We start from the raw sequence: 20,275 nt of genomic DNA, 5'->3' as shown, positions 1-20,275 counted from the left end.
CTGTCCATTCTTACCGGGCTCGTGCACCACATAGGAGACGCCGCAGGATCCGTCCTTTCGGTCTTCAAAGGTGATCTCAGCTTTGCTGGGTCCTTCCACAGCAATCGACAGACCGCCAGCTCCAGCTTCTCTGGTCCAGATGCTGAACTCAGCTGCAGAAAAAACACAAGCGCTCCATCACGGCACAGCTGCAGCTTCCCAGAGCTGAAACGGGACTTTCTCATGGTACAGGTGCAGAACTTGGATGCTACCGTCCAGGAAGCTGCAGGGCATTGAAGGTTGAGGTGGGCTCCGCTAGCTACAAAGGTCGGTGTGCTAATGCTAATTCAAAAACATTAATCAGGATTTCCTCCAGTCTGTTACAAGCCTGGCAGCCCGCCATGCTTTGCTAGCCTTCCTCGCCAGCCAAGTGTTGCTTGTTTTTGTTTTTAGAAAAATTAATAATCCAAACAAAAAAATAAAAACTTTTAATAAGAATTTAATCTGGATTAAAAGTGTCTCTGTTGCTCTCAGTGTTTCACTGGCAGAGCACATTTATTTCTAAAAGATAAGTGTATATTTTAAAGCCAGGGGGCGGACCAATCACACAGCTGGCGCCCCAGCGCTGCCACTGCTTTATCTCTTACCTTTACCTGAGCTCAGATCGCGCGCCTCAAACCGGACGCAGGTCGACCTGTATGGATATTTACAGCAACCCCCTGGTGGAATTATTTTTCTTTGGCAAACTCCACATTGAGGTTAGGGTTTAAACTGCGCCGCATTAGCTGTGGTTGCACGGCTCTATGTGAACCGCATTAGTAACTTGTAGTCGCGTTCAGAGATGCGTTGAGGGAGCAGTGAGAATTATTTATCTCTGTGAACAAAGAATTATGTGCAGTTTTTACATCTCAACACGCTGCAGCTGGGAGCCTGACTTAATCTGGATTAAACAAAGTGCAAATAATTGATATTCACTTGAATTGTATTTTTTGATTTGTTGTTTTTAAGACTAGTTGTGGGTTTAAATAGCATTTCACTGGCAATGGTTTCCAGCAATATTTCCTGTCAACTTAACATCTAAAAGTGCTAAACATCCTGCAGGATATAAAGAAAACAGAAAACTAAGCTGCAAGTTCTTAAATGTACATTCTGTATTATAGATTTCTATCAGTTTTTTTCCTGCGTAAAAAACAGAAGTTGGAGAAACGAGACCCAGAAATGTTTTTCTTCCAGTAAATATGTATCAAACTGGAACCGTAGAGGATCCCAATGTTTTGTTTTTTATGATGTAAATTAATAAAAATCCACATTTTACACCAACAAAAGCTGAAGCCTACCGGGTAGTCCAGCCACACCGCGGTCCAGTCCGGTTCCTCCAGCTCGGACCTTGTGGGCCCCTCCCTCCCCCAGGGGCCCCACCGTGAACTGGAAGGGGCTCCCAGGGACGTGCTGGCCCCGGTACTTCACACTGACAACGTGAGGGCCCATCTCCTGAGGGACGAAGCGGACGCTGTAGGTGCTGTCCTCTCCCTTGATGATCTCTGCGTCCTCCGTCTTTCCGCCGGGACTCGTCACCTGAGCCGTCATCTCCTGGTTGGCTGCCTCACCTGAGGGACACAGCAGGACGGGGACAGACGGGACAGACGGGAGGACAAAGACATCACAGGTCATCAGCTGGGCGGAGCTAAGGGAAACCTAAATAACTCCTTTCTTCTTCAGCTGCGTTTAGACTGGCGGTTCTCTTTGATTTTTATTCTACATGTTAACTATGTTTCTGCACCACTGCTTTATTTTTCTCATGCAGAAATAAAATATATATAAATATAGTAAACACAGTTAGTCCAGCTGGTAATGAGTAAAAATACAACTAATTTTTACTCTACCAGGTTGAGGCTGAATTAGATATTTATATTTTATTACTGGGACAAAAGTATTAACAGCTTTATACAAAGTTTCATTTCGTCACCTTCCTAAAATAATGGCCCGAGTCTTTTTTTTTTTTTTTTACCAAAAATTATTAATGCAAAAAAGTCACCACTTATTTTTTGTTAAAGGATTAATATAACACAAATAAAACAAGAAAATCACGTCAGGCTAGAAACCGACATGTCTTTGTTTTAGGAAGGTGACGACATGTTTCTACTGTCAAACAGGAAGGAAACACCGCCCCCATCTGTTCACTCTGGGTATTGCAGCACCGATGGGACTTGATGTGCGGCTGGAGGGGAACCTGAGAGCAGTTTGTGGTTAAAGACAGAAGCCAAGCAGCAGCAGGACGAGCTTCAGGGACACACACCGTCCTGCAGCGGCAGGCGGCTTCCGGCTGGCATCCCGCTGAACCCGCTCAGACCGTCTCGGCCCAGAAAATCTTCAAACACATCCCTGAAGGGATCTCCTCCGACCTGCGTGCTCTCCTCCACCCGGACCTCCCGCTTGGTCTCTCCGACTCGAGTCTTGCTGATCTCGGTGCGCTCGGTGCGGGTGTAGGTGTGGCTGCTGCGGGTGAAGGTCCGGGTCAAACGCTCCTGAGCGGAAACCATCTGAAACCAGTTTCCTGCAGGCGGCAGGCATGAAAGGAGGAGGACAGGAGCAAGAAGGAGATGAAGGTGAGGAAGCAGGAGGCAGGAAAGACAGAGGAAGAGGAGTGGAGAAGAAGATGAAGACAAACTACCTGGTATTTTTAGGTTGAGGTCACAGGTGCTGCCCACGGTGGCGATGGAGGGGGCCTGCCGCTTCCTGGTGATGCTTTCCTTCACCCGGCCTTCGCCAAATATTTTAACAGTGAATGGACTTCCTGTTTGGAAACACCAGCAACGTCAAACTAAACCCAGTCAGAATCTGCTGCTTTAATCAGTTCTGCCAGTTTGGAAATAAACAGATCCCCCTTGGTTTTTGGGTTAATGCATATTTGTGAGTATGTTGCAAATTTTCTGCAAAAATGATCAATAACTGATTATTGGGAGTGATACCAACTCCCACCTGCAGGTGGTGGTATTTCTGTCTCAGCCTGACTTGAAGTCAGGTTATCATCCGCGATTGGTGAGAAACAAAAAACGAAATATTTAATAAAAATGTATTAATGAGTAAAATTCCTTGCAAATATTTCTAAAGCAACATCACAAAAACACGGAGAAACCCTGGAGGGCCTGAATTAGTATAATCTGTTTTCAGGTTCTGCCTGTAGGGGGCAGTGTTACTCTACATGTTCGCTTCTTTACCTTTCTCCAGGCTTTTTGTCTGATCTGACGCGTTTAAAGGTTGTAACAGCACCTAGTGCTCCTGGTGTTTGCCCCGCCTCTTCCTGTTTCCCAGCATGCATGTCAGGAGGCAGAGCAGCAGCTTCTGGCTTTACCTGGAACATGCTGGTCAGCGAACTTGATGTTGATGATGTAGTTCCCAGGTTCTGTAGGGCAGTAGGTCACCTTACACGTCCCGTCGTCCACATCCTCACAGTTAATATCCACTTTGCTGGGACCCTCGATGGACAGGCCCAGACCGCCGTAACCTACCAAACAAAACGGACCGTCAGAACCGAAACCCCGACCCAATCCCAGCAGGTGGTATGCGTCCTCACCGGCATTCCTGGTGTCCACGATGAACTCTGCAACCTCCAAGGTGTGTCCCTCCACCAGGCCCTGGCCGTAAACCTTCACCCTGCTGGCGTCGCCGATCTCTGACTGTCCCACCATGATCTTAAACGGGCTGTTGGTCACATGCTTCCCACTTTTCTTCACGCTCACCACATGTTCACCCACTTCTTTCGGGGTGAAGGAGATTCCTGCATGAATGACATATCAGACATCACTTCCTGTGACATGTTGAGAAATGCACAAGGTTTCTGTCCCGTTTTTCCCAAATCAGATCTATCAAGACGTTTCAGGAACTTTCTGTGCTCCACGGTGAGACCAACTGTTGAAAATGCCATGCGAGACCTGGACAGGTACCGATGTGTCTGTTGGGGAGCCTCTTCAGGAGACACGGCTCTTCATGGCCGGACGGCGCTCTGATGGTTGCCAACAGGCTGCTCAGGTCCGTCTCTGTGATCTTTAAGGAAACGTCGGATGCAGTGCCAACATTGAGCTGCGACGTCCTCATGGCATCGTCTCCTGAAGATGAAGCATGAAGGAGTGAACAGTGAACCAGCCCGGTGGGCCAGCAGTCGGTTCATTCTCTCAGCATGGTCCAGACTCAGACTGATCTGATTTGTTTGTGCCAGAAGAGGTTTCCCTGTGGAGTTTCCGTACCTGTGATCTTTGCCATAAACGGGCTTCCCGGGATGTTTTTGTCATCAAACTTGACGATGATGCTGTAGTCTCCGGGCGCGGTGGGCAGGTAGGACACCGTGCACGTCCCGTCTTTGTTGTCTGTGCAGCTGATCTCTGCTTTGGACGGACCTTCAACCGCCAGGGACAAACCTCCTGCAGAGAGGCAGAGGACGCACCATGAAGACGTTTCATCTGCTTCATGTTCCGCTTCCTGTTGACTGAAACATAGAAAACCTGCTTCCTGCTGCCAATACCTTCTCCAGCGTCTTTGGTGACGATGGTGAAGGTGGCCGGCCGGTTCACCGCACCGTGGCTCAGGCCGGCGCCGAAAGCCGTCACATGACCGCTGTTGATGGCATCAACGTAGAACTGCAGTGGACTTCCTGAAACACACAGGAGGGTAGCAGTTTTACAGGTTCTGGTCCTACTGGAGGTTCTGGTCCTACTGGAGGTTCTGGTTCTACTGGAGGTTCTGGTTCTACTGGAGGCTCTGGTTCTCCCAGAGTTGGACTTAGCTCCTCCCTCCTACAGCATAAGTCTTGTGTTGTTGTAACAGGAAGACATGAACCCAAACGGCCCATCCCACTGGGAGAAGAACCAGAACCTGGTGTGTTTGTGGCATAAACTGGTTTCCCTTCTGACCCATTTAGCTGGTCTCAGAGAGGATCAATGGTTGTAGGTCACAGTGAAACATGGTTCAGTGAGTCCAGGGAACATCCCGGTTCTGGGAGTCGGAACAGTGAACTCAAACAGGTCAAGCGGACCGGAACGTCTGGCAGCAGTTACCTGGGATGTGGCTTCCATCGTATCTGATGTCCATCTCATGCAGGCCTCGCTCAGTCGGCGAGTATTTCACCATCACCGTCCCGTCCTTGTTGTCAGCGATGTTTGGCCGAGCCGTTCGACCCGACGGCATTCGGACCTCGCCTGCAGGAAACACCAACCGGGTTTTAACTCGTTACAGCGACTGAGACGTTTCATGAAGTCATGAAGTGTGAGGAATGGATGTGGTGTGTCGTACCTGAGATCTCTCCTTTCTGCACGGTGAAGGGAATAACCAGGCTGAAGGGACGCAGCACCGGCTCCATCCCATCCGCAGCGCTGATCGGATCGTCTGTTGCCTAAACCGAAGCAGAGGGAAGGTGTGTCACTGCTAGCATACTGGGAGCTTTGGGAACGGGTCCAGAAACAAATGGGAGGAAGATGAGTGGCTGGAAGAGTCAGCGGTCCATCACTGCTGGTTCTGACCCAGCAGGACCAAAACCGTGAAGAGATGAAATGAACGTAAAGCGAAGCTTTGGTTATTTCAGCCCAGCAGGTTTTCATGCAGCAGCTGGCAGAGGATGGATCAGGGAATCTGGGTTGTTATTGACCATGAGGTGTCAGTGACAGAGTCGGTCTGCAGCATTGATACCCAGTGAGGGGAGAAGCCTGCGTGGGGCGAGTAGGGCTGCTGCAACTGAACCTTGTCACATGGTTCCTCGATTATTGGCACAGTTTCACTCGCCTGACGAGAACAAGATGCAGCAGTTAGAGCAAACACAACAGTTAGCTGAAGGCAAACAGCTAATAAACCTCCACTCAGGCTGAACTCAGCAGGTTCAGTCAGTCGGAGGCTGAAAACGAAGAACACAGATAATATTAAACAGGAACTAATTTAGTTTAATCAATGTATCATTAATTAAACTTCCAGGAAAAAATGTCTGAAGTTTCCACTGAATGGACAAATGGGTTCCCAGACTAAGCCCAACCAAACCAAACCTCAAAATGAACCAGGAATAAATCCAACCCAACAGAAACTAGGACTCGACCCAAACCAAACCCCAGCCAGTCTGCAGGTTCTACTCACCACCACGTGGAAGGGGCTGTTGGGAATGTGCTCCCCTCCGAACCGGATAGTGATAATGTACTGGCCGGGTTCTGGAGCCGTGTAGTAAATATCAAATGTCCCGTCGGTGTTCTCCACCACGTCCACATCCAACTCCGCTCCGTCTGGCGTTGACACCTTACAGGTGACTTTGCCTTTCCCAGCATCCTTTGCATCCACAGTGATGACCGTTTCCTCTCCGATCTGGATAGTCGGACCAAGACCTGAACCTGATGAGGAGAGCAGGGAGTCGTTGCTTGATACCAGCTAACCGTCCAGGACCTGTGAGACCTGGGTTCTGGTTTTCAATCATGCATGAGTCTAGATAAATCATTTTCTTAGTGTTTTCATTTCTTTTCTGGATCTCGTGTTCATCAAGAAAGGAACTTTCCAAGATGAGGAACTCTGCATCCTAAACATGCTTTTTATTTCTCATCCTAGACACTCTGGGTCTTTGTCTAAAGGAGGATCATTGACTCATAATGTGCTTGTCACAGGTGGTTACCGATTGGACAGAGGTGGCTTGTTGATTTGGTTTTAATACCGTAGGAAAAATTGAAGATTTGTTGGCAAGTCCTACCAAGACCACAGCTGAAGACTACGCCTACAGACTCTGAATGTGAGCCAGAGGTGGGAAAGCTGCCTTCACTCGGTCCTTCGCAGAGACAGTCTGGATCTGTGTCTGAATCCAGTGAGACGGTTCAGAGGACCTGAAGAATCCAGGCTGGGTGGATGACCAACCTCTCTTCTCTAGTTCAGTAAGTCCAAGATCTCAGCCGGTTTGAAGGCGTGAAAATAAGACATTTGCTCCACATTAACTTGTTTGTAAGTGAATCTGCTGCTCTCAAAGCAGACCAGTCTGTGACCAGGTTTGTGTGAACCAAGTCAGATTCTAATTCTGCCCGGCAACAGCTGACAGAACCTGGGTTTTATCAGGTGGACCATCTGGAGACACAGCTTGGTTGACCAAGCAGCTGAAAGATTTCTCTCAAAGGGATGTCCAAGGCCTGTGCCACCAACTAGATGTTTAAAAAGACGATTTTGATTTTTTTGCCCTCTGGATTTGAGAAAATCTGCATCTCTACATGGTTAGAAACAGAGTAGTACCTCTGCTCCACCAGCAGGTGGTGCAGCTGTAGCTAACAGTTCGGCTTCTGTTGTGAACTTCTTCGGCTTTTAAGTGACAGAGGAAGACAAAGAGAGACAGATGTGCGACGGAAACAGAGAAAGGACTGCTGTTGCCATGGTTCCCATCCATAAAGCGGATCTAAAACATAAATATGATTTTTTTCACACTAAGCAGCAGGAAAGCTGGAGGAATTCAGACAACATTTATTCCCAGTTCCTTTGAGTCTTTGTTGTTCATTTGGTTTTGATGAAGCAGAAAAATAAAGAATGCAAACATTGAAAAAGCTGCAGCATGAATTTAGCTCCTGCAGGAGGAAACTCACCCAGTCCGTGTCCTCCAATGGAAACTGAAAGGAAACCACACAGTCAGCAAGACTGAATTTGATTGGTGATCTGAGCAGCGGTGGGCGGAGCCTGACCTGTGACCAAACATTTGCTGGCGTCCCCGGTGGGCACAGCGTGGATCCTGTAGGGCGAGTACGGGATCTCGTCCCCTCCGTACTTGATGGTGATGGTGTAGCGTCCCGCTATGTCCGGTACGTAGGACACCGTGTAAGTCCCGTCCCGGTTGTCCCGGATGTTGGCCTTCTTGGGTTTTCCCTCCGGGTCCTGGTTTGACACGGACAGGAAGTTAGCGGACTGAACGGTTTCATCACTGGTCTCGGACCATCAGCCCCTGGGAACAGCACTCTGATTGGCTGCTGGACTTTGGTAGAGTTCAGATTTTATTGTGGTTCGGTCAGAACGAAGCTTCAGGAACATCTCATTTTCAGACATGGACATTTACACACAGAGCCTCCAAAAGTATTCACTCCTTCATCCTAAGGGTGTGAATACCTTACAGGAGTTGTGGTTGGAGTGAAGCATGAATGTCTGCCTTGCTTTACTCCAGCAATATGAGCAGCTGCTGTGGCTCTGAGTCAAACCAACCTGTTCCCCTCCTGGCCTGTGGGGGCGCTGCACCAAGAACCACTGAAGGAAACGACACAAAAACCTCTGAAGACGCTGAGAGCAACTTCCTGCTTCACCAGATGGAAACAAGATGGAGGCGTCCGATTTTAGTAGATGGAGGATTTCTCTTTAGGCTTTGGCTAAAGACCAGGAGCCATTGCTGCTGCTAGCGCCAGGTTAGCATGTTAGCTTTGGTTGTTTTTACCCAGAATGCCCTGCGCTACAGTCTGCTTCCTGCTTTTGGAGCGGTCTCTGCTCTGCTTGGCGCTCACATTCAAACCGAACCAGAGTTCACTTCAACCAAACCCAGACCGAGGTCTGGAGGACCAGAGGTCAGAGGTCAACTAGCATTCACACCTAACCAACCGAACCGGACTGCTGATGGTCTGAGGTCAGTGCTGTTGGGTCGGCGGGATCTACGGAGAACCAGAGGTTAGTCTGGAGGAACATCTGGCTGTTAGCTCAACCCACAAACTGGATGGAGTCAGTCCACATGTAGACCACAGAGGGGTGGGGGGGGAAGCATGACACACATCAGAACCAGTTCTACATCTGGTGGAACCTCTAACTGGATCGGCCCAAACACACCTGGGAGAGTCTGAGAAGGAAACATGTAATGTTTGCTGCTACTGTAATGGTGACATGTGCCTGTTGTTTTTGTTTTGACTCCATCCATGTCGTGTCCCTCATCTCCCTGATTCCCTGCAGCTGTGCCGCTCCCTGATTGCTCCCCTTCTTAAGCCTCCCTCCGCTACCTGCACACTGCCAGATTATCGAACGCTTTCAGCAAGTAGTTTCTAGCTCTTCATCCACGCCCTGTGTATTACTGCCTCGCTCTTGCCCTTTGGATTTTCCCCTTTTGCCTTCCCTTGTTGGACTACTGTTTTGCCTACCCGGATCTCGACCCTAGCCTGTTCTCTGACGCCGCTCACGCCCACTCCCTCGGACTCTGCTATCTTCCACCTCGTGTATGACCTCGGCCCGGCTGACCAAGAACTGGATCTGGACTCTATTCCTCTGATCCCCGGTTGTGAGTACGCAGCCCTGCATCTGCGCTTCTCCCCCCGCCCCACGCACTATCTTCCAGCTAGTGCTTCAGCTAGTTATCCTGTGTGCCGCCCTTGGCTGTCTCCAATAAAGATCTGTGGTTTTCTGCTCACTCCTGTCTCGTGGCTGATTTCGGGTCCTCCTAGTGTGCATTACAGTATAATCTGGCCACCATGGACCCGACGCCCGCGCAGGAGTGGCGCGGTACTGTAGAGAAAGCCATTACCAAGCTAGAAGCTAATATGCAGGAAATGATGACTATGCTCTCTAAGTTGTCTAGCCCCACAGCGCCTCCCAGTGCTCCGGCTCCCGCACGACAGCTGCAGCGCTTAACTCCTCCACAGGAGCCCCGTCTGTCCCCTCCTGAGGTCTTTAGTGGGGAGCCCAGCCTATGTCGCCCTTTTGTTACACAGTGTGAGATTCAGTTTGAGCTTCAGCCCAGCTCCTTCCCTTCTGAGCGAGCTAAAGTCGCCTACATGATTTCTCTATTATCTGGAAAGGCTAAGATTTGGGGTACAGCTGAGTGGCAGAGGGACACGTTCCTCTGCTACAGTTTTGATGATTTCTCCAAGGAACTAATACGTGTTTTTGATCCCTGCCTCCCAGAGAGAGAGGCAGCTAGGGGGCTCTGGAGAATTAAACAGGGCAAAAGACGCATTAATGAGTATATCATCGACTTCCACACCCTTTCTGCAGACAGTGATTGGAATGATGAAGCCTTGTGTGACGCCTTTTACCAGGGTTTGAGCGAAGGCATAAAGGATGAACTCTCCACCCGTGACCCCCCTAAGGATCTGGCTGATCTGGAATCCATGGCATCCCGGATTGACCAGCGGATGCATGAAAGAAGGCTTGAAAGGGCCTCTGACCGACCTTATCCTCCACCGGGGCCCCCTCGAGGCTCGTAACGAGGTCTCCTTTTCCCAAACCTTCTTCCTCTCCCCCCAGGACCAACCCGAACCTATGCAGATTGGTCGCTCCAGGCTGACACCGGAGGAGAGGGATCGTAGGCTCAAAAAGGGCCTGTGTTTCTACTGCGGCAGTCAGGATCATCAACTCCGTCAGTGTCCCTCGAAGAGGTTAGTTCCTTCGGTCGGTAGTGCTCTACTAAGTCAGTGCACTACAGCCGCATCTCCATTATTCACCATTAAAGCTGAAATTTCTATGCAGGGTCACTCCCTCTCCTTAGCAGCTTTTGTCGATTCTGGAGCCGACACTGAATTTATGGATGCTGAGCTAGCTCGCTCTCTCCAGTTGAATTTAAAACAAAGTACTCGCAAGTCTGTGGTCCAGGCAATTGATGGTCATGTTTTACACCAGGTCAAGTTGGAGACAGAGCCAGTCCGACTGATCGTGGGAGGGAATCATCAGGAATCCATCTCCTTTCTTATCATCAACTCTCCTAAGATCCCTGTAATTCTTGGTGCCACCTGGTTGAGACTGCACAACCCGCACATAGACTGGGAGCAGGGTTTGGTCCTTGGCTGGAGCCCTCGTTGTCTTTCCTCCTGTCTTCAAGCTGCCAATCATCCTGGGCCTGTACTCCAGGGTCCCCCGGCTCTGGACCCTGTACTTTCAGGGATCCCCAAGGACTACCACGACCTTAAAGAGGTCTTCAGTAAACATCATGCTACTTCTCTGCCACCTCATCGCCCCTACGACTGCGCCATCAACCTGCTTCCTGGCACCTCACCCCCAAGGGACGTCTGTACCCACTATCTGTCCCTGAAGACCGAGCCATGCGGGACTACATTGGGGAGGCCCTCCAGGCAGGAATCATTCGCCCTTCTTCATCTCCTGCTGGCGCAGGGTTTTTCTTTGTAGGTAAAAAGGATGGTTCACTCCGTCCCTGTATTGACTATAGAGGGCTTAATGACATTACGATCAAGAATCGTTATCCCCTCCCACTCACTAACACTGCATTCGAACGCATCCAAGGTGCTAACATCTTCACAAGGTTGGATCTGAGAAATGCGTACCATCTGGTGCGTATTCGGGAGGGGGATGAATGGAAGACTGCCTTCAACACCCCTACTGGGCACTACGAATACTTGGTGATGCCTTTTGGTTTGACTAATGCACCCGCAGTCTTTCAGGCCCTTGTGAATGATGTCCTTAGAGACATGATTGGTCTCTATGTTTTTGTCTATTTGGATGACATCCTGGTTTTCTCTAAGGATCTTCCCTCACATATCACCCATGTTCGTTCTGTGCTCCTTCGTCTACTGCAAAATAAATTATTTGTCAAACCTGAGAAGTGTGAATTTCATGTTTCCCAGACTACCTTCTTAGGTTTTCTGGTCTCCCCCAACAAGCTATCCATGGAGGACCGCAAGGTTTCCGCTGTTCTGGATTGGCCAACACCACAAGACCGTAAGCAGCTCAGAAGGTTTCTAGGTTTTGCTAATTTCTATCGCCGTTTCATTCGCAACTACAGTACTATTGCTTCTCCACTTCATGCCCTAACCTCTCCCAAGTCTCGTTTTCAGTGGAATCCTAGAGCGGAGGAGGCTTTCCAAAGACTCAAACACCTATTCTCCTCCGCACCTGTTCTCCATTCTCCGGACCTGAGTCGTCAGTTCATTGTGGAGGTCGACGCCTCTGAGTCTGGGGTCGGCGCGATCCTTAGCCAGAGGTATGAGGATGGTAAGATTCATCCTTGCGCCTTCTTTTCCAGAGTCCTCTCCTCGGCTGAGCGCAACTACGATGTAGGGGACCGGGAGTTACTGGCCGTTAAACTGGCATTGGAGGAATGGAGACACTGGCTAGAGGGAGCCAAGGAACCCTTCCTAGTGTGGACTGACCATAAAAACCTCCAGTACCTCAAGACTGCCAAGAGACTCAACACCAGGCAAGCCAGGTGGGCCCTTTTCTTCTCCCGCTTTGCGTTCTCCTTGTCCTACAGACCTGGCTCCAAGAATGTGAAGCCGGATGCGTTGTCCAGGATTCATGAACCCCTGAGTAAACCTTTGACTTCTGGAGATTTTATTCTTCCTAAGTCTGTTCGACTGGCAGTAACCCACCTTGAGGTTGAGAACCGGGTCCGGGAGGCCAACCGACAACAACGGGTTCCCCCAGGCTGTCCTCCCCGCCGTCTATTCGTCCCTGACCATCTTGTAGCTGAGGTACTCAAGCTTTGCCATGTATCTAAATTGTTTTGTCACCCTGGTGTAGCCAGAACCCTGAAGGTGATCCAGACACGCTTTTGGTGGAGGAACATGGCCAAGGATGTCAAGGAGTTTGTCTCTGCCTGCCGGGTCTGCTCCCAGGCTAAGCCATCTCGCCGACCCCCTTCGGGGCTTCTTCACCCTCTACCTATTCCCCACCGGCCTTGGTCTCATATTTCAATGGACTTCATCACTGGCTTACCCACCTCCAACAGGTACACCACCATACTAACCATAGTCGATCGATTCTCCAAGATGACTCACCTGGTTCCCCTAGTGAAGTTGCCCTCCTCCAAGGAGTTGAGTGAAGTCCTTGCCAGGGAGGTGTTCCGCCTTCATGGGCTTCCTGTAGACATCGTCTCTGACCGTGGTCCTCAATTTGTCTCACGTTTTTGGAAGGAGTTTTGTGGACAGTTGGGAATCCAGGTGAGTCTCTCCTCTGGTTTCCATCCACAGTCTGATGGCCAGACTGAACGTCTCAACCAAGAGGTGGAGATCAAACTTCGCATGCTCTGCGAACAAGACCCTACCAATTGGGTACAGAATCTGCCGTGGGTGGAGCATGCTATCAATTCTCTTCCCTCCAGTGCCACGGGGTTATCTCCCTTCCATACCGTTTATGGTTTCCAACCACCAGTTTTCTCCTTGCAGGAACGGGCTGCCATGGTTCCCTCTGCCCATGCCTCAGCCAGGAGGTGCCTTAAGGTATGGAGAAGGGCCCGCAGGGCACTCTTAACTACTTCTGCCATATATTCTAGATCTGCCAACCGACACAGGATCCCGGCCCCCGCTTATCTGGTTGGGCAAAAGGTATGGCTGTCAACCAGGGACCTTCCGCTTCGGATGGTGAACAGGAAGCTGGCTCCACGTTTCGTCGGACCATTTCCCATCTCCAAGGTGATTAACCCGGTGGCCGTCCGTCTCCGGCTGCCTGCTTCCCTGAGGGTCCATCCCACCTTCCATGTCTCACGCATCAAGCCTGTCTCCGCATCCCGATTTGTGCCCTCCTCCAGACCCCTCCTCCCACCCGAGTCTTCACTGGGGGGCCTGTCTACACGGTGAGGCGTCTTCTCAGGTCCAGATGATGGGGCCGTGGAGTCCATTACCTGGTGGATTGGGAGGGTTATGGACCTGAGGAGCGGTCGTGGGTTCCGTCCCGCCACATTGTGGACAAGGCTCTCATCCGGAGTTTCCATCGTGATCACCCCGACCAGCCTGGTGGTCCTTCAGGACCCGGACCTTGAGGAGGGGTACTGTAATGGTGACATGTGCCTGTTGTTTTTGTTTTGACTCCATCCATGTCGTGTCCCTCATCTCCCTGATTCCCTGCAGCTGTGCCGCTCCCTGATTGCTCCCTTCTTAAGCCTCCCTCCGCTACCTGCACACTGCCAGATTATCGAACGCTTTCAGCAAGTAGTTTCTAGCTCTTCATCCACGCCCTGTGTATTACTGCCTCGCTCTTGCCCTTTGGATTTTCCCCTTTTGCCTTCCCTTGTTGGACTACTGTTTTTGCCTACCCGGATCTCGACCCTAGCCTGTTCTCTGACGCCGCTCACGCCCACTCCCTCGGACTCTGCTATCTTCCACCTCGTGTATGACCTCGGCCCGGCTGACCAAGAACTGGATCTGGACTCTATTCCTCTGATCCCCGGTTGTGAGTACGCAGCCCTGCATCTGCGCTTCTCCCCCCGCCCCCACGCACTATCTTCCAGCTAGTGCTTCAGCTAGTTATCCTGTGTGCCGCCCTTGGCTGTCTCCAATAAAGATCTGTGGTTTTCTGCTCACTCCTGTCTCGTGGCTGATTTCGGGTCCTCCTAGTGTGCATTACAGCTAGTTTCATAACTGGTTCCTGTAGTAAGTTGTTCTGCTGTGGCACTTTGAACTGCTTGTTGAAATGTTTGATAGTAAAACTAGCTGTCTAATACTGAACCTGTCATGATCCAGTTAAACCTGGAAGATCCTGATGTGTTGTAGGAAACAACCGGAGCACCTAAAGCAAGCGGCTCTGTGGCGAAGCAGTGAACGGCGATGAAGGGGAGGCAGCGAGGGAGGAGGAGGAGGGAAGGGTGAGGATGAAGGTGAGATGGGGTGAAGAGGTCACGGCCTTACGCAGCCTCTCCTCAGAATACTGAAGGGGATGGTTTTCTTTACTATGTGGGACTGCCACACCCTCCTGCCCCAGTCCTCCACAAACAGCGAGGCCTCGCGCCTGCACCCGTCTGGGTCCTGCAGGGCCAGCAGCCGGGTCGGGTCAGGATTAGGAGACAGATAACAGAGCATGGTGAGGCTACACTTCCATCACCTGCCTCACCAGACAGCTATGTTTCACTGAAACCGGAGTCTTACTGGTTTCAGCTCCCACACTGCAGATCAATGGCGGAGACGGTTCTGAAAATCGCTTGGCAGCCCGCTGGACTCACCAGGATCTGGACGGTCAGCAGTCCTTCTCCAGCGTCCCTGGCGTCGATGGTGAACTCCACAGGCAGACTGGCCGGGACCCCGGAGGCGTTCAGGCCCGGACCGCTGGCCCGGACTTTGCTGGCGTCATGAGCCGGGAGGGTCTTGATCTTAAAAGGACTGAGGGGAGACGGGTTGACGGGTCACACCTGGTTCTGGAAGTCTAACCTGCTCAGCAGTCTGCTTGGAACAAACCTCCGAGGGACCTCCTGGTCGGCGTATTTCACGCACACCGTGTACGGCCCGTCACTGGCCGGGGTGTAGTTAACCGTGTGGGTACCGTCCCCGTTGTCTGTGATGCTGAGCGGCTCGGCCACACCTGGGGACAGAACGAGTTCCACCAATCAGCTGGAGCTCCAGGTAGCAACTTACTGGGCCTCATCAGAACCAACAGCACCAAGATGGAGCGAATCAGGGAAGGAAAACCTGTTTCAGTGGCCAGAGGACCTCATGATGCTAACGTGTCAAACTGGTTCCTCCTGCTGTGCTCAATAAAGTTACTGCAAATGAATTGACCATACATCAGCATAGCTACGGAGTCAGAAATCAACAGTAATAATTCTTATGTAGTTTGACAAAATGTGAGGATTCACTTCTGTTAGTCATATTTTCACCATGCTATGTTTAGCTAGCAAGCTAAATATTTAGTGAAAAGCTAAGTAACAAAATAAAAGCTGGGCAGCAGCAGAGATGCATCAGTCATCAGGATTCAGTCTCACCATCAGGATTTATATAGATGTTTTCAAGATCCAGCTTTTATTTTTATAGTCTGCTTCCGCCTATCGGCAAGTGAATTAACATATCAGCTAAATATTTAGTTTATAAACTAAAATATTTAGCTAGCTCAGAGCTAACTATTTATTTTGTAAACTAAATATGTGGTTATCTCAAAACCAAATACAAATCTAGCTGGAGCTAAATAGCTAGCTCGCTCATTTATGTTTTATTTCTTCAGTGAGACGTGGGGGGATGAAAACCCGCCTGATTGTAAAGACGTGTCCTTGGCTGACCGTCTCACCGGTGGGTCCGTAGATCTGGACCTCCAGAGGAGCCAGTCCCGCCTTGCTGCTGTCCACCGTGAAGGTCTGAGGAACATGAGCGCGGACTCCTCCTCCCAGTCCAGGACCAGAACACCTCACCTTACTGGGATCGACCAGCTGCCGGACCGGGACACGAAACGGGCTTCCTGGAGAGAATCAGAGACGGTTAGCAGTTCCCTGAGAAGAAGCGACCCTGCTGGGTTGACCTCTGACCTGGGATAGGGAGGCCTCCAAAGGAGATGTTGACGTCGTATTCTCCGGGAGAGAAGGGGATGTAGTCCACACTGCAGCTGCCGTCCTTGTTGTCTTGACAGGACATCTTCGCCTCTGAGGGACCTTCAATGGCCAGACCCAGTCCTCCAGTGCCGGCGCCCCTTAAAACGGGACACAGGGAATTCAGTCCAAACGGTCCCGTTCCTGTGGGTTCTGGGGGGTTCTAGACAGCAGAACATGGTTACCTGGTTTCAACAGTGAAGCTGTTAGATTTGTTCACAAGTCCTTCCTCCAGCCCAGGACCGAAGGCTCGGACCCGACTGGGGTCGCAGCCCTCGGTGATTGAGACCCTGAAGGGACTCTTTGGGACGGAGACGTCGTCCAGGAGAACCTCAATCAGGTGCAGACCTGGAAACCCAGAGACGTTAGTTCCAGCTGAGCAGCAGAAACCAAACGGTCAGTGAAGCCATCATGGATCCACAGCACAGAGGAACGGTGGAGGAATGATGGAGGAACGATGGAGGAACGATGGAGGAACGATGGAGGAACGGTGGAGGAACGATGGAGGAACGATGGAGGAACGATGGAGGAACGATGGAGGAACGATGGAGGAACAATGGAATAACAGTACAACGACAGAGGAACGATGGAGGAACGGTGGAGGAACGATGGAGGAACGATGGAGGAACGGTGGAGGAACGATGGAGGAACGACGGAGGAACGATGGAGGAACGACAGAGGAACGATGGAGGAACGGTGGAGGAACGATGGAGGAACGATGGAGGAACGATGGAGGAACGACGGAGGAACGATGGAGGAACGACAGAGGAACGGTGGAGGAACGATGGAGGAACGATGGAGGAACGATGGAGGAACGGTGGAGGAACGATGGAGGAACGATGGAGGAACGACGGAGGAACGACGGAGGAACGACAGAGGAACGGTGGAGGAACGATGGAGGAACGATGGAGGAACGATGGAATAACAGTACAACGACAGAGGAACGGGGGAGGAACGATGGAGGAACGATGGAGGAACGACGGAGGAACGACGGAGGAACGGTGGAGGAACGGTGGAGGAACGACGGAGGAACGATGGAGGAACGATGGAGGAACGATGGAGGAACGGTGGAGGAACGACGGAGGAACGGTGGAGGAACGACGGAGGAACGACGGAGGAACGACGGAGGAACGGTGGAGGAACGACGGAGGAACGACGGAGGAACGATGGAGGAACGATGGAGGAACGATGGAGGCCCTTCAGATTTAAGTGCATCTTGGGACATGATGGTAAATGTTCTGATTACTCTCTCCAGGACGCATCAGGGTTTGGAACCAGCAACCCTTCAGTTCACTGTGTGTTTCTGCCTGGCTGGAAATAAATACCAAGTATTCGGGTCCCATGATGCACTGGGCCCCAGCGTGTTACTATGAGTGGAAAGCATGCAGAGCGTCTGCAGCTATTAATACCAGCAGCTCCCTGCTCTCCCTCTGGGGCTTCATTAACCCTGAAGATCAGCAGGAGAGCTCCAGAACCAGAACCAGAACCATGTCCTTCCCTGCTGCTCTGGCAGGCTTTCTGAGCTCTGCGGTGGCTCAGAGCTCAGAAAGCCACGAGGTGGAGAGGAAACGGCAGCAGATCTTCTCTGGTAGACGAACCGCAGCTGAAACGCTCACCGTCTTCGTAAGGCGTGTACTCCACTCTGCAGGTCCCGTCCGCCTGATCAGAGATGTAGGCATCCGTGTTGGCGCCGGACGGGTTGGACACCTGGACCTTAACGTGGCTGCCTCCGGCCTTGTAGAGCGACCGGGTGTCGACCATGAAATGGGTGGTGACCTCCCTCAGGACGCCTGCAGGGAAAAACACAGTCAGGCTGGAGGACCAGGAGTCAGGAGGTCCAGAACATCTGGAGGAGGAGCGACCCAAAACAGTCACCAGACCAAAGGAGCAGGAAGGTTCTGGAAAACTGCTACAATGAGATCCCAGAACCTGTAGAGACACCCTGCAAGGTATAGAACCACCAGAACCAGCAGAACCACCAGAACCAGCAGAACCACCAGAACCAGCAGAACCAGCAGAACCACCAGAACCAGCAGAACCAGCAGAACCACCAGAACCAGCAGAACCAGCAGAACCAGCAGAACCAGCAGAACCATCAGAACCAGCAGAACCAGCAGAACCATCAGAACCACCAGAACCATCAGAACCAGCAGAACCATCAGAACCACCAGAACCATCAGAACCATCAGAACCAGCAGAACCATCAGAACCACCAGAACCAGCAGAACCACCAGAACACGTTTCGATCCAACCCGCCTGAATCGTTCTGTGATAGTAAATATTTCATCGTCTGGTTAAACAGTTTTTCTCCATCTTTCTATTTTTCCGTGATTATTTTTGTTCACATTTAATCAAATCAAAAATAAATCAGCATAAATAATAAACAGTTAAATAAATGGAGAACTTTAAAAGTGCTGCTGAGTTTATGAATCCAGTTCGGATCGTTTACTGGCCTGCAGCTGAAAGGTAAAGGTGATTTTATTTATCCAGCACATTTCCAGCAACAAAGCGTCACAAAGTGGTTTACAGGAATTAAGAGGAAATACAAAATAAACTAGATGCTCCTGTTCAGGGTTGGTAGAGAAGAAACTATCCTCTGGTCCTTTTCTGGTCGGAAACCGGGTCACTCTGGATCCAGAACCTCATCGGAAAAACTGAGCTCAGAAGAGCAGAGAGCAAAACACTGAAGCGGCAGGACGGGTTTTATTTAGTCCATAAAATAAAAAGAACTGACAATAAAAATATAAAGAGGCATTAAGATTCAACCAGAGATAATAAATGAGGCGACTGGGTCGGCGCCGCTTCACGAAGATGGAGAACAGATTTCAAATGGTCATTATGAAAAATGATAGGTTCATTGTTTTAATTGGTTCTGTCAGTTTGAGCTCAACTAGACTTTTAATTTGAAATTCCATTTTGATTCTCCAAATGTCCAAAGTTCCAGTGAAGGAACAGGAAGTGCCGTCCATCAGCTGCATTTAGAGACGGTCCACCAGTCCAGTCCTCAGCTTCTACACGCATCTCTGCTCCAAAATGTCTGAATTCCCTCACAGCCATCATTCAGCTGGTTTACCTGGTCCAGGTGTGTTTGAGCAGAGCTGCATCTAAAAGTTGCAGGATGGCTGAGGACCCAGCAGAAACCTTCCACTCACCACAATGTTCATTCTCCCAGTGGATTTTGGTTTTATTACAGATTAAATCACCTCTTTGAATCTAAAATGAATGATGTAAAGCTGCTCACCTCTCGGCTCCACTCCAGGTCCGTACACCTTCACCCCGCTGGTGTCCACGGCCGGATCCACCTGCAGGCGGACTGGGAACGTTGGCACCGTGTGTCCTCCATACTTGATGGTGATGGAGTACATGCCTGGGCTGGGAGGCGTGTAGGTGATGGAGTACGTCCCGTCGCCGTTGTTCTGAACACAAACCTCCGCCTTGGATCCACCGTCAGACATGATCTCGACGGTGAGCTCGGCCTCGCCGGCCGCAGAGCAGTCCACCGTGAAGGACCCGGCCTCATCGACCTTTCCCTGCTCCAGGCCGGGGCCGCTGGCTGTCACCTTGCTGGGGTCGAAGGCAGCCTGGACGGCGGCCTTGAAGGGCGAACCGGGGATGTGCTGCTCTGCAAACAGGATGTTGATGGTGTATTCTCCGGGCTCAGTGGGCAGGTAGGACACGGAGCACGATCCGTCTCCGTTGTCCTGGCATTCAATCTTGGCCTCACATGGACCTTCCACCGTCAGACCCAGACCACCGGTTCCTGCTCCCTTTGTGTCGATGGCAAACGGAGCCGGTTTGCCCACCAGGCCACCCTGAAGGCCGGGACCGTAAGCTCGGACCTGGAGGTCAACACGTGCAGGAAGAGGCAGCAAATAACGGACCTAATGTATTATTTTAGCTTCATGAACCTCAGAGGTCTCCCAGAGTAAACTGGGACTAGAACTACTCAGGAGAAAAGTTGGACCAGGTCAGAGTCCCTGAGACTCATCCACATGTAGCCGGATCTTTAGAAACCATTTTCTCTGCCACATTGTTAAAAAAATATATCGTAGACATGAGATGGGCTTCAGAAACCAGTTCATTCTCATGAAGCTTCACTAA

General features: G+C 50.8%; 1 protein-coding gene across 19 annotated transcripts in view; it reads right to left on the bottom strand.

Annotated features, from left to right (window-relative positions):
* The window catches only part of flncb (filamin C, gamma b (actin binding protein 280)), a 41,500-nt gene that overhangs the window by 4,391 nt on the left and 16,834 nt on the right, over positions 1-20,275 (bottom strand). For 4 of the 19 annotated variants that reach the window (XM_081604247.1, XM_081604245.1, XM_081604251.1 and 1 more), the window contains 23 exons: positions 19,416-20,013; positions 17,791-17,964; positions 16,360-16,522; positions 16,115-16,275; positions 15,880-16,047; positions 15,057-15,180; positions 14,825-14,981; positions 14,514-14,630; positions 7,659-7,848; positions 7,563-7,586; positions 6,094-6,341; positions 5,659-5,751; positions 5,266-5,365; positions 5,031-5,171; positions 4,499-4,627; positions 4,224-4,397; positions 3,912-4,085; positions 3,554-3,757; positions 3,332-3,484; positions 2,651-2,773; positions 2,276-2,533; positions 1,317-1,586; positions 15-152 (listed from right to left, as the gene is read on the bottom strand). In XM_081604247.1, the coding sequence (XP_081460373.1) occupies positions 15-152; positions 1,317-1,586; positions 2,276-2,533; positions 2,651-2,773; positions 3,332-3,484; positions 3,554-3,757; positions 3,912-4,085; positions 4,224-4,397; positions 4,499-4,627; positions 5,031-5,171; positions 5,266-5,365; positions 5,659-5,751; positions 6,094-6,341; positions 7,563-7,586; positions 7,659-7,848; positions 14,514-14,630; positions 14,825-14,981; positions 15,057-15,180; positions 15,880-16,047; positions 16,115-16,275; positions 16,360-16,522; positions 17,791-17,964; positions 19,416-20,013 (4,081 nt within the window). The remainder of the gene's footprint in view (positions 1-14; positions 153-1,316; positions 1,587-2,275; positions 2,534-2,650; positions 2,774-3,331; positions 3,485-3,553; positions 3,758-3,911; positions 4,086-4,223; positions 4,398-4,498; positions 4,628-5,030; positions 5,172-5,265; positions 5,366-5,658; positions 5,752-6,093; positions 6,342-7,562; positions 7,587-7,658; positions 7,849-14,513; positions 14,631-14,824; positions 14,982-15,056; positions 15,181-15,879; positions 16,048-16,114; positions 16,276-16,359; positions 16,523-17,790; positions 17,965-19,415; positions 20,014-20,275) is intronic. The other 15 variants (XM_081604253.1, XM_017302949.2, XM_008401705.3 and 12 more) reach the window with 10 other exon arrangements.

This window comes from Poecilia reticulata, chromosome 23, assembly GCF_904066995.2.
Source record: "Poecilia reticulata chromosome 23, P_reticulata-male-v2, whole genome shotgun sequence".
In the NCBI taxonomy this organism is placed as follows: domain Eukaryota; kingdom Metazoa; phylum Chordata; class Actinopteri; order Cyprinodontiformes; family Poeciliidae; genus Poecilia; species Poecilia reticulata.
This window is presented reverse-complemented; position numbering and strand designations above follow the sequence as displayed.